Here is a 14482-nt window from a genome sequence, read left to right as displayed (position 1 = left end):
CCCAGGCGCCCCATGAAACAGTAGGTATCGTTAAAGGAAAAGGTCAATCAAAATTCACTGTACTAAACAGTTGAAGAAAAACAGATTTATACATTATCACATCCCAGTTTTTATTTAAAGTTTATATTTATAAATTTAAAGCTTTACATACATGCTTAATAGAATTCTTATATATGACCAAAAACTAGTACTGTCATTAAAGCTCAAGATATTCCAAGGATTTTTTTTTTTTTCTTATGAAATCACACAGCCTCCTTTGAGCTCCTTGAAGGGATTTTTGTCCTCTGGGATACCCTTTACTAGTGGATCTTCGCCAGATCTTTCTTCAACATAATCCCTTACTTCTTCACAACATTTGGAGACCTTAAAGGAGAAGAGAAAGAAATGACACATTTGGTTCAATACAAATGCTGCAGAATCCAAGAATGTATTTATTATAATTTTTGTGTTCTTTTAAATGTGGTTCTGCTTTCCGCCAATGTGTATGTACTTTCTAGGAGAGAAGAAGGAATAGTTGTTCACCAGAGAGAACACTGATTGAATATTTTTCCTCCTTCCAAAAATGTGACCTGTAAAGGTGGAAGGGAATGAATAATTGTTAAATTCCAGGCTTATCACTGCTCCTGGATTCTCAGAAGTACACACATGTAATGTTATTTTAAATTTTTTTTTCAACGTTTATTTATTTTTGGGACAGAGAGAGACAGAGCATGAACGGGGGAGGGGCAGAGAGAGAGGGAGACACAGAATCGGAAACAGGCTCCAGGCTCCGAGCCATCAGCCCAGAGCCTGACGCGGGGCTCGAACTCCCGGACCGCGAGATCGTGACCTGGCTGAAGTCGGACGCTTAACCGACTGCGCCACCCAGGCGCCCCTGTAATGTTATTTTAAACTCATTTACAATGATTGATGATGACAGTGCATTAGAAGGTGACCTCCAAAAGGTCAGGGACCTTTGGCTGATTTGTTCACATGTATCGAGAACACAGACTGCATTTAGTTGGTGCTCCATAAATAAGTATTTGTTGAACTGAGTTTTTTTTTTTATGAGATTGATCTTCCCTCATATGCACTATTATAATAATGAGTTCATGAAAAATCAGGCTTTAGTACTTTAATGGGCTCAGCCAGAGCCTGAATGATCCATGTAACATTTAACCCACTTTTTAGAAAGAGTCAATGTTCTATAACATATATAAATACAAATGTGTGTGTGTGTGTGTGTGTGTGTGTGCATATGCATGCATATATACACAGGATCAAGTTATCATTCCTTTTAACTTTCAGCTTGTTTCCTTTTCACTTAATACATCATTCATGAAATTAACATGAAACTACTTCATTTCCGGCAGCCCATTAGGTGGCCATTCCATAAGCTATCTAGGTATTGTGTTTTTTTAATAAAATATTTATGCTATTTTTATATGAAAATTTCCAGCAACATTAGATATAAGACTTAAGATTACTTTTTAACTCTGTAAACTCATTATGTACATACTAGAAAACATCATTCCTAACTGAGGCAAGACCTTGGTCAGATGGCTCCTTCAATTGGAGTTTATATACAATTTTAAAATATGCAGTAATTCAAATTCATATTTGTTCTTTCTCAAAACTAAGATTTAGATTCACTTTATATATATATATATTTTTTTAATTTTATTTTTTAATTTTTTAAAATTTATATCCAAGTTAGTTAGCATATAGTGCAACAATGATTTCAGGAATAGATTCCTTAGTGTCCCTTACCCATTTAGCTCATCCCCCCTCCCACAACCCTTCCAGTAACCCTCAGTTTGTTCTCCATATTTGAGTCTCTTCTGTTTTGTCCCCCTCCCTGTTTTTATATTATTTTTGTTTCCCTTCCCTTACGTTCATCTGTTTTGTCTCTTAAAGTCCTCATATGAGTGAAGTCATATGATTTTTGTCTTTCTCTGAATAATTTCACTTAGCATAATACCCTCCAGTTTCATCCACATAGCTGCAAATGGCAAGGTTTCATTCTTTTTGATTGCCAAGTAATACTCCATTGTATATATATATACCACATCTTCTTTATCCATTCATCCATCGATGGACCTTTGGGCTCTTTCCATACTTTGGCTATTGTTGATAGTGCTGCTATAAACACGGGGGTGCATGTAGATTCACTTTTTTTATACTTCTCCGAACACCAGCTTTTGGGCCTCAATCAGATGTCAGGAATAGAGGTTTAACTGCTGTCCTAATTCTGGAGTCAGTGAGGGGTTGGTTTTGACAATGTCTAACTAGGATCTGGGGCTACAAGGATCAATAAATTACCCAAAACCCATGTGAGTGTGTTGTTCAAAATGTATTTCAGTGAAGCTTATTATAAGTATAGATAGTTTAATATAGGATTATATGGCATTGTGGAAAGCATGGACTCGATTCGGGCCACTGAATTTTGGCTCTACCCACTTACCCACAATAGACCCTTAGTTAGGAGAGTTCACCCAAGGTTTAGTTACTTCATCTACGAAATAGGAACAGCAACACTAGTTCCATTAAGTTCCCAGCATACAACAGATTCTCAATCAAATGGCAGCTATTTTTAGCTATTACCACAAAGATTATCTTCAATCTTTGCCCATTGAATCGACATATAGTCATTGCAAATCTGTCCTCTAAAAGTGGATGCAAGCAGTTGTCTTATTCTGACAATAGTGCCTTGATAGCAAAAGAGGTTGAGGCATATTATGAACTAGTCTGGGTCTCAGACTTCAATAATAATTTAAAAAGTAGTAATAATAGCAGAAAAAACTTGCTATGTCCTGGGTATTGTTTTCAGAGCTTTATATATATTATCCCACCCATTTATTCCTCCCAATTGTCCTCTGAATTAGATTTTGTTACTATTCCCATTTTACAGAAAATGTCTCAGGTAAGTGTTCCACAGAGAGAAAGCTGTGGAGCCAGAATCTGAGCCAGGGATATGGTTCCAGTATCTATCCACTGGACCATACTATAAGGATGCTATACCATCCTATTTCAGAAATGTCGGTTCAGGACCTAAAATTTCTGTGTGTGTGTGTGTGTGTGTGTGTGTGTGTGTGTGTGTGTGTAGGTTGTGGGTAGGTGTGTGTGGTTTGGGCAGTGTGGTATTAAATTAGTTTGACTTCCAAGAGCGAGGAGACATTGAGTAGTAGGGAAAAGGAACCCCCAAACCTGACAGATGGTAAGATGTATGTGATGTTTACCCAAAATTAAAAAAAATAAAAATTCCCAGGTGAGCTTGCCATAAGTGAATAATAAACATGAACACAACCAAATTGCCTTCAAAACAATAATCCTGAAGATATAAGTAATCAAACAGCTTTTGGATGTTTCAAGTAAGAAAAAAGAACTTTCCTTTATGCCAAAAGTTTATGTTTCCTAAATTATAAAGATTTTAACTTTTTTGTTGTGAGTTCCAAGCTTTTCATGATATTTATAAATTTAATTTTTTTTACAACAAAATATGTCTTGCCTGTATGGAAAGGGCAACAGGGGAGTTTGAGACAATTATAAAGGGGAAAAAAACCCAAATTCCCATATTTATTGGGAGTAAGAGTTTTGAGCAAAGTACAAAGATAATGCAAACTACTCCCCCTTTTTTTGCTCTGGCTTGATAAAACAAATGTTTGAAAAATATAAAATATACTCTTATTACTCATGGAGGAGTTTTTGTTCTACTTACTTTCCTAAAATGAAGAGATCTAAAATACATATCTACATCTTCCAAGCTTCAGTCACTGTTTGTTTGGAGGAAACTTTTATTCCTTTGCCATTTCTGGTCCTTTTAACAGCAGAGAACTCTTGGTAACCATTTCCAAGATCTGTCAGATGTTTTCAGGAGGAACGAGTGAGTTCTTGTGCTTGAACTCATTTTTGTTTGCAAAGAGGAATAGAATGTACTCCTTCATTACTAGCCATGACAGTGCTGGAGGGGATGAGGTTTTGGCTAAAAGTATTTAAACATCAAACTATTGCATTAAATAAAGAGAAGCTTATCAATTTAGAAAAGTAAAAAATAAAATGCCTATATGTATTGCTTCACTTACTGCTTAACTGAATATGGCCTCTGTCTCATCTTCTTTCTTTCTGCCTCTTTCTCTTCTTTCTTTCTTTCTTTCTTTCTTGTCTTCTTTCTTTCTTTCTTTCTTTCTTTCTTTCTTTTCTTTCTTTCTTCTTTCTTTCTTTTCCTTCCTTCCTTCCTTCCTTCCTTCCTTCCTTCCTTCCTTCCTTCCTTCCTTTCTTTCATTTTTAAAACAACTCTATAAAAATGGTAAAAAAAACATTTTTAGCTTAGTGGTCATACTAAAACAGGCTAAGGCTGGATTTGGGCCCATGAAAATAGTTTGCCAAATCTTTGATTTATAGTCTAATCAAGAGATAATTATGATTACTAGCTTTCTTAATCTCTGATGACTTTTTACCCAAACGATTTATTTTTAACTACATTGAGCTTCTCCAGTAAATGGTGTGGGGAGGACAAATAATTTCCCCTCTACTCTTTTAGGTTCTTGGCTGAGACACCCCTATAATAAAAAAAAGGCAGATTGACAGGATAAAAACGCACAGAATTTAATAACGTGTACCTCCGTGTATATATGGGAGAGACCCAGGAGAATGAATAACCTCTCCAAAATGACCTAAGATACCCCCTTAAATACCACCCTCCAGCTGAAGACAAAAGATGTTGGGGGATATGGGGAGCAGGCCAGTTATGGGAGGTTTCCAGGAAAAGCAGTCATCCAAAACCCACTTAAATCAAGTGGACTTAAGTCCTTGCCTTCTCTACTGATATGAGTTTCTAGAGATTTAGAGTCTTCTCTAAATCCTAAGTCTCTAAATGCCTTCTCAGAAGAAGACACCCTTACAAATGGAGAGTTCTCTTATAACTGTAAACGCTCTTACAAAGGGCAGCTTTTACTTGGTTCCAGAGCTTCTCTACTATCTGCTGTTTCTTAAAATAATCAGCCTAAAATAATGCTTATGCCAAGGAACATATTTGGGGTGGCAAATTCTGCTCCCCTGCAATGGTTTCTGACCCAGTATTCCTACTATATCTACAGTTTAAAATAAAATTCAAAAGAGAACAGCAGTTTACCAGCATTCTTTCCAGTGTTACTTCTTTCTTGAGCTGGTCGACTTCCATCTTCAATTTGTCCTTTTCCGTCAGGTCCTCAATATTGATCACTGGCATCTTTTGCCTGCTGAAAAAATAGATAGTTCGTGCATCTGAATTGCTGGCCTTTGTTTAAAGCCAATGTTAGCCAACACTTCCCTCCACTCTTAACTTACTAAGTGAATTCTTTCTTTGTTTAGTTTTCTGTGATAATGGATTTCTTATGAACGCTCTCTGACAATTCTAGCACTACACGCTAGCCTTGCAATTTAAAGCTCCTTATAATCTTCACTAATATGATTAAACCAAGCATTGGACTCTAAACACCTGCATAGTAGGTTTGTGGGGAGAGGTCAGTTTAATCATATGTAATCTTCAACACCAAAAGCCTCTCTTTTCCCCTGTTTTTTTTTTTGACACAATTTAAAAATTTGGGTTTCCAACCTTCTTCTCCAACACCAAAGCCCTCCATCTATGATTTATGCCATTTAAATTAGTTTGAGGTCATTTTGAGGACTGCCCATTAATCCCCTAAATCGCTAGAGTACTTAATCTGGTATTAACAGAGAACCGTACAAAAACTGTTTATGAGTTCTTTATAATAATAGATTGAACTATGAACCAATAGAGTAGAAATACAGCAAACAATCTTATTCAAAAATAAACTAGCATGTTACTCTAAACAATACTTGGAAGTGGGTAATAACTGTCAATGCATTGGATAACAACGATGAGCAAATGGAGCAGGTTAAAGGTAGCACAGTGGGTCTGATCTACTGATGCTCATCATAGAAGAAGGATCTTTTGCACTCTCAGAAATCTCTTCTCCTTGATTTTATCAGTGGGCAAAGGGGAAGATAAGCAACTGTCCAGTTGCTGGAACTGTCCAGTTCCATATGCAACTGTCTGGAAAATATTTCATTGTAGCCAAGTGGCATCACTTATAATCTCTCCTTTTTTGGTCCTCTCTTTTTCTCCTTTGTCTCCCTGGTCCAATTTTTATAATGATATGTTTTTATTAAAGTAGACACAATCAGGTCACATGCTATTTCAGCAAACATTGTACATCTACATAAAAATATTCTGCTAATAATTATCAGAAATTAACTTATTTCCCTGTGCTTACACAGTGTTATCATTTCTAAAACCTTTGAGGAAACATTATTTCCTTTCTCAGTCTTATAATAGACTGTTGTTCTCTGGGAAATTGACATTTTATTTATTTTTTAAGTTTCAGTTTTTATTTATTTGAGAGAGAAACAGCATGAGTGGGGTTGAGTCAGAGAGAGGGAGAGAGAATCCTAAGCAGGCTCTGCACTGCCAGCACAGAGCCAAACGTGGGGCTCAAACTCATGAAACCACGAGATCATGACCTGATTCAAAACCAAGAGTCCAATGCTTAACTGAGGGAGCCACACAGGCACCCCAGAAATAGACATTTTAGTAAGTTTTTAGGAATAAATGCCAGCACAAATATAGAAAAAAACACTCTATCAGTACCCAAAGTTAATGTTTCCTATACTTTTTTTGCTATTTGTTCCTATTTTAAGAAACAATGACGACAAAAAGTTGTTCCTTCCTAGGTAATTATTGCCTCATATTCAAGAGCCCATGCTCTAGTTTATTCTCCCCTTCCTTCTCACTACCTTTAGACTGTCTATAACCATTCACAAGTGTATCTATCTCTGCTGATCATTTTCAGCTGTTGACATTGGCCTTTGCACAACTTTTCTCCATTTTGGAAAACTAATTCCATTTGGTAATGGCTCTGACACTTCAATGTGTGTAAAAATCACTTTAGGACCTGTTAAAATATGAATCCAATCTAAGAGGTTTTGATTTGGAACAGGGTTTAGAATTTAATTTTCTCTGTTCTAGAGAATCCCTACCATATTTTTGCCAATGAAATAGTCACTCATTGGCTCTTGATAGGTGTGTGGCCCTGATCATGTTACTTAACTTCTCTGTGCCCCAGTTTACTAGGAAATAGAAGCAATATTATTACTTACATTGTAGATTTCTTGAGAGGAATAAAGGTTACATAGAGTATGTAGTACAGAGCTAGTGCTCAGTACATGTTAGCTGGGTACCTCCAGGTTTTCAGACTGTGTTATCCTACATGTCATTTGCTGATAGGTAGCTTTATAAGTGCTTTTAAAGGATATCATGTGGACATAATTTCACTCATTTAATATCATGCATAGCAGACACTGTTGGTACCCTGCCTAGATCTCCCTTTCCAGGGTGGGGTATTCATCTCCCCAACACCTGCAGGTGTTGACTGCCAAGGGTAAGCCTTCCGCGTAAGTTTGTTCTTGGCTGATGGAAAGCACTTCAGCTGGTGATGTCTGGGAGATTATGCTTTCAGCTGGCCCGTGTAGCACATGGCTGGCTGAAGTGGGGTTCTAATAGCTCAGACCACTTGCCTCTGGGCAGAACAACCTTATGATTGAGAACCTTCCAGAGCCCCCCATGGGATCAGGATCAGCTAGACATCTGAAACTACAACTTTGCTTAACTTCTGCTTCATCATGCTTTCCACCCTCCTTCAGAGGTTTCTCCTGAGAGCCCACCCTTGATAAGTCACTTGAACAAGGAAAGCCTTAGGCTCTGCTTCTAAAAAATCTAAGGCACAATGGGTTGTAAGGACCTTTATAAGAGCATTCATATCTTTCATAACTTTTATGTCCTTTCTCCTGAATCGTTCAATACATAAAAGAGGATCTTGAAGTTGAAAAAGTCACTTGCAACCTATGTCATGAAAATTCACCTAGACACAGAGAAAAGTGCAAAGTTCTAACATTATTAACAAATGATCTCCCAACTCTAAAACGCTGTGATTCACGATATTCAATAATATTTTAAGTAAAACACATTTCCTTTGATGGAGGTGAATCTTAGAAGATGTGAGAATGCTTGCCAAATTTGATGCCACAGGACTTGCATGAGAAAACTCAAAGAGTGAATATCAAAACTCGAACCTCCCTCAAGGACACCCCAACACACAGAGAAGGGCAGTGTATATTGTCTGCATGGAGACCAAAGGCTCAGAGTTGCACTGAGAGGTTAGAATGAATTTAGATGTGGCATCATCTAATCATGCCTTATCCCATTTTACAAATGAAGCAAATGCAGTCCAGAGATTGAAGTGCCCCAAATCATACAATGGGTGGCAAACGAGCTGGGGTTATAACACAAGTGTTTGTTTTCTGGTCTGGGGTATTTTCGACTCCAGCATACTTATCTTTGTTTTTGTTTTCAGCACACTGTTACCCTTCTTCAAATTAGTGTAAAAGAATAGATTTGTTTTTTCATACTCTAGAATTACACAGAAAGAAAGCACAAAATTGAAAACAAAGGGCATTAAGCCCACTCTGCCATACCCCCCTCTCCTTCCCCCCCCCCCCCCCCCCCCGCCCATACCTGGGTCACTTATATTTAAAGCTTCCAAGTTGACTCACCTGTCTATGGAAAGTCCTAAGAGGGGCTAGATCTTATAACTGCCCCTGCCCCTATTACCAAGCTCACCTATTACTCTCCCCATCTTTACCAGAATATAAAAGGGAAGGACAGAAGACACAAAGCAACAAGCTAAGGTAGCAATTTATGGCTAACTCAGGGGAGAAACATACCCTAGTAGAAGATATTTGCCTTTTACTTCTTCTTCATCCTTCACTACCATCAGAAGAAATAAGGTCCAAACCAGCAAAGGGAAGAGAAGAGGAAGGAAGTATCTCAGAGTTGTGCCCATCAATACAGCAGTGTTCTCAGTGGGGCAATACTGCCCCCTCCAGGGCCTTTTGAAAATATGTTAGGTTGTTAATGCTTTTCGTTGGTTTTGTGGGTGTGGGGAGGGATGTAGGGAGGATAAATCTGTGTAGAGTAACTTAAGTGTCTCACGCTTAATATCTTCAGCGTTTCCATTAGGATTCTTGCTGATTATTCTAGAATTAAAGTGGGCTAGTATAAAGTTCAAAATCTACCTGTTTCTGTTTGTTTTTACACATTATAGATAAGCATATTTTGAAGTAAGGGATCCTGATAAAATATTTTACTTATGGGGAGCCTGGGTGGGTAAGTCAGTTAAGCATCCACTCTTGGGTTTCGGCTCAGGTCACGATCTCACAATTCGTGAGTTTGAGCCCCACATCTGGCTCTGCACTGACAGTGCGGAGCCTGCTTGGGATTCTCCCTCTCTCTCTCTCTCTCTCTCTCTCTCTCTGCCCCATTCCTGCTCTCTCTCTCTCCCTCTCCTCTCTCCCTCCCTCTCTCTCTCTCACACACACACACACACACTCCTCTCCTCTCTCTCTCAAAAAAAAAACTTAAAAAGTAAAAAAAATACAATAAAATATTTAACTTATAAGGGCTATATTAGGGGGAATTATTGAAATTACTTATAGAAGTCCCCCATTTGATAGAGGACCAATCGCACATTCTTTGAAATAGAAATATTGCTAGCACACTTTAATATTTTTGACTTATAAACATTGAATTTGACACTTTTTCAGAAACAAATCCACTGTATTATGTACAAACAAATTTGTAATCATATGGCTATAAATTTCTTATCTTGTACTATTCTTTTTTGTCCTGACATTATACTTGGGAACTATAAAAATAGCTAACATTTATTCATTCATCAGCAAATATTTACTGAGTGCTATTATGTGCCAGATGCTTGAGGGGTAGAGCAGAGAAAAATATAGAAGACACTGCCCATGAGGAATGTACATTCTAATGAGGGAGAAAGACGATAAACAAGATAAAATGTACCATATATTAGATTGTGATAAGTGCTAGGGGAGGTATAATAAGTAATTTGTTTATTTCACAGACATTTATAAGCTCCTACTTTATAAGTCTTGCTCTTAGCACTGGGATGCAATGGTGCATACAACAGGTAAGTTCCCTGCTGTTGCAGAGCTTAGATATAATGAAAAGACAAGTAAAACAAAAGGAACCAACATAGTGATATCAGATAATAAAGGCTATAGGTTATGATAAAGAGTGACCGCTATGTGAAGCAACATCATATAGAATGGTTAGAGGTAGTGTCAGTGGGACCAAGACTGTCAAGAAGAGCCAGTAAAGATAAGGAGATGAGCATTCATGCAAGGAGAAGGCTAAGCAGAAGGAAGATCTCATGCAAAGGACCTGAGGTGAAAAAATTTGTTGTACTAGGAGAATAGAGAACACAGTGTAACTTGAGGGAGATTCGATGGAGAGTGAGGGGGTGGAGGTCAGTAAGGGAGATAGCAGTCAGATCACATACGTCACTCAGAGGAATGGTGAGGAATAAATGAGAAGCTAATGAAGGGCTTTTAGATTTATCTTGAAGTGAGGTATTGTGACATGCTCTGATATGTTAAAAATACCCTGCTGTGTGGGGCTGAGTGGGGAACAAAAGTGGAAACTGGGAATTTATGTAAGAACTTAACACAATGGTCCCTTAAGAACAAATAGATTTGAACCAAATTGGTGGCCATGGATATAAAGAAATATGGGCAGATTAAAAATGTGACTTACAGGTAGAACCGACAGGACTATTGATGGGTTGGGTGATGAAGACACGGCATGTCAAGAGTAATTCCAGTTTTGGGCTTGAAGTCTACATAGAAGTGTCATTGACAGAAAGAAGGAAGATCAAGGTTATGACTAAGACTTCAGTTTAAGAACACATAATATTTGAGATGTCTATTAGACATCCAAATACAGATATTAAGTAGAGGTAAGTGTTTGGAATTCAGAGGTGAGATCAAGGCTATACACAAATACGTATATGGTGTGTGGGTGTGTGTGTTGTGTGTGTGTGTGTGTGTGTGTATGAATATACATTTTGAAAAAACGTACAGTTAGAGAAGAGTTCTCAAGGTTGAGCTTTGGAGTCACCCCAACCTTTAATGGCAGGGCAGAGGAGAAGGACAGATTGAGAAGGAATACCAAGTAAATAGGGGAAAAACCAGAGAATGTGGTGTCATAAAAACTAAAAGAAAAGCATTTCAAGGATGAGGAAAGATTTGAAATTGTTAAACATTGTTGAGACAAAAGGTAAATGGAAAAAATGTGGTCCTTGGTGACCTTAGGGGCAGCTGTTTTGGTTGTCATATGAATTGAGAGGTCCAGTAAGATGTGGAAACATAATGAGGTGCCCTTGACAGGAGTACTTCCTGTTCTTCTTCTTCTTCCCGAAATGGAAGTTAATTGGGAGTGCAATGTGGAAAGACAGGAAGATAAGGAATTGGAGCAGATAGTGAAGAAAACATTTCTGGTAAGTTTTGCTGGAAAGGGAAGCAGTGAAATAAGGCTCTAACTGAAAGGGATAGAGAGTTAAATATGAACTTTAAGTTTGGGATGAAAACAGTCTGGGATGAAGCACCGTTGTTACAGAAAAAGTGACAGGAGTCAAGTCCTTGAGAAGGCAAGAGGGGAAAAGACCCAGAGCAGTTGCTAAGGGGCTGGTATCTGATTGGACCAGGGCATAACTTCTATTGTAAGAGACAGGAAGACAGAGAATGCCGGAGATCCCATTGACCTGTAGGAACAACTCACACTTCTCTGGCTCCTTCAGTAGACCTGGTCCGTGCCATTCTACTCAACTCCCTCCTAATACAGACCTTTCAGTTTGACTCAGTGTTTTCCTTGGCTAATAGTCAAGAAAGAAAAAAAAAATTAGTAAGGAGTCTAGGAGATGTATTGCCCTTTCAAGCTGCAACTACCCGCCCCCCCTCCCCCACCCCCAAATGGCAGGTTGTCCTTCCTGTGTGATTTAAGAATACAAAAGCTTTTCCACACAAACCAGAACAAATGAACATTTGAAGGGTTATGGCATTTTAGTAAGTAATGTGTAACTAACATGAGATTTGGGTTAGAGCATAAAATGACATATTGTTGTAAGAAAGAGTTGTCTTTATACTAGAAAGGTCAAGGTCCATTACTTTCTGCTAAATATAACCCTTAAAATAAGGACTTTAGTGAATTAACTCTCTCAATCCTCTAATCTGATTACTAACTTTGGCAGATGTTTCTCTTAGAGCATTACAGCAATGTATTAAATTGTATCTATTTGTATTTAAGTAATCTATTGTTTTCAGTGATAAACTTTATGTTTGAGTAAAAGGAAATCTGAGATAAACTTGCCCAGGTACTGAACTAAGGTCATGAGGAAGTGTTATATATGATAAGCCTGACATGGGTCCCCACTACTATGTAAGAAAAAGAAAAGTGCACACAGTGAGTAAGAACATGGGATCGGGATTCAGACTGCCTGAGCTAGCTGTATAGCTTTGGCCAACACACATATTCACCTGAAGTTTCAGTGCTCATTTGCAGAGTGAGGAGAGAATAAAGTATTTCCCTCAGTGGTTACTGTGGGAGATTTAATGAGCTAATGTATGCAAAATACAATGTATACTCTCAATAAACATCACATTCATCATTATAGTTATTGCTATTGAGGTTCCCACATGATATTCAGGAGTTAGAGACAATTTTCTCTGTCTTCCCCACTTCCTGACATGCCACTCTCTGATGGATTGGTAGCCCAGGCTAGAGTTTTGGACAGATGGTGAGACTGTACTGTGCCTGAAACATCTTGGATGAAATAGTCCCAAATTTGTCCCAACCTTCTAGATGCCCTACATAGTTAAATATGTAGCACCCTGAGCAAGAGAAAAGATGGTCTGCTCCTAGATAGGCATGATAGCTGAGGGAACATACATCTGGGTAGAAGAGAAAGGGGGTTTCTGAGATTCTACCTTCCTACAGAAGGCAACGCTTTGCTAGAGCCACAGCATCTTTAAAAACCAACCAAAAAAGCTAGCTGTTGAAAGAATGAGTCTCTGTGTCCCATAGGCATAGAAGATACAATGTTTAGATGTTTATATGGATTGCCTATTATTTTGAATTGAGCTCTTGCTAAAATGTTTATTTCCCTCCTCTATGATCCCATAAAACCTAGTACATAATTCAATATTGTACCAAAAATACTATATTGCAATTTGGTTATGTGATATTCATCTGGTCTACCCTATTATGCTATGAGATCCCTAATGTGTTCGTCTTTGTATCCCAAACACCTAGCACAAGGTTTGGCACATGTTAAATATTAATTCTGCTTATTTTAAAAATAGGTGAATGCGGGGCGCCTGGGTGGCGCAGTCGGTTAAGCGTCCGACTTCAGCCAGGTCACGATCTCGCGGTCCGGGAGTTCGAGCCCCGCGTCAGGCTCTGGGCTGATGGCTCGGAGCCTGGAGCCTGTTTCCGATTCTGTGTCTCCCTCTCTCTCTGCCCCTCTCCCGTTCATGCTCTGTCTCTCTCTGTCCCAAAAAATAAAAAAAAAAAATAATAATAAAATAAAAAATAAAAATAAAAAAATAAAAATAGGTGAATGAAAAAATGACCATGGTACAAGACATATTAAATACTCCATTATCTCGTTCTCCCTAAGGAGAACAAGAATAATAAAATTAGGCATAGGGAAGGTTTCATCCGCTTATGTGGCTCCATCTTATTATAGAAGACTCACAGATGCACTCTATGTCCGACAGAGGGCGCAATAGAGTAAACATTTCGTATGTGGTCCAACTCTCGAGAAAAACGCCTTCTTGGTGGAGGAGTTGCCTAAACCTTTAACAAATCCTCGTGATCCCTAATCTCTCAGAAAAGATTAACTGCCTTTCTTATCAAATGTGTAAACTTCTTGTTAGAGCCAGCTGGATTCATTTCAGATTTTATTTGTGAGGGCTTAAGCTAAAAGACAGCAAGAATTTTGTTTACTAAGGAGTTATCAGTGTAATTCCTTAAGTGACTATGGTATATAATACATATCCCCCAAATCACTGGACTCAATTAATTCTCCTCATTCCTTCATGAGCTAACCATGCCACCTCTCTCTAAGGTGTCTGACAGAGAGGAGGACCATCTGCCTCAATCCTTTCCTAAAATTCATGATGACAGTCCAAGCATGTGTGGCTCTCAAAAGACAGAACATCATACTTCAGGACTGGGAATTCTAGGAGCTAATGTGTTCCAAATCAACTTCATATCCATTTTTACGGGGTCGGGGGTTGGTGGTGGTGGTGAGAAAGAACAGAAGCAAGGATCTGACACATGCACAGTTGCTCCTGAAGTCACTGTAGCTTCTATGTGCTTCAATTCTGGTTTTTGGTGTTTTCCTCCAATGCCTTGTACAGTAGAAAGAGCCCATGTATGGGCTTAGAAAGAATACAGGGCTGCGTATCAGAACTTGGATTCTAGTCTCTGCCAACAACTAAGGTAAATAAACATGACCAGCCATTTTCTCTCTCCAGGTCTCAATTTATAATTCTGTGAAGTGAAAATAGTGGAATAGAT

General features: G+C 38.3%; 1 protein-coding gene across 1 annotated transcript; it reads right to left on the bottom strand.

The window, feature by feature from the left end:
• Positions 1–234: 234 nt before the first annotated feature.
• GNGT1 (G protein subunit gamma transducin 1) lies at positions 235–5206 on the bottom strand. Its single transcript, XM_030307962.1, has 2 exons — positions 5111–5206; positions 235–363 (listed from the first exon to the last, which is right to left on the bottom strand). The coding sequence occupies exons 1-2, from the start codon at positions 5204–5206 to the stop codon at positions 235–237; spliced, it is 225 nt and encodes a 74-aa protein (XP_030163822.1).
• Positions 5207–14482: the final 9276 nt, after the last annotated feature.

Source organism: Lynx canadensis, chromosome A2 (genome assembly GCF_007474595.2).
Source record: "Lynx canadensis isolate LIC74 chromosome A2, mLynCan4.pri.v2, whole genome shotgun sequence".
Lineage (NCBI taxonomy): Eukaryota > Metazoa > Chordata > Mammalia > Carnivora > Felidae > Lynx > Lynx canadensis.
This window is presented reverse-complemented; position numbering and strand designations above follow the sequence as displayed.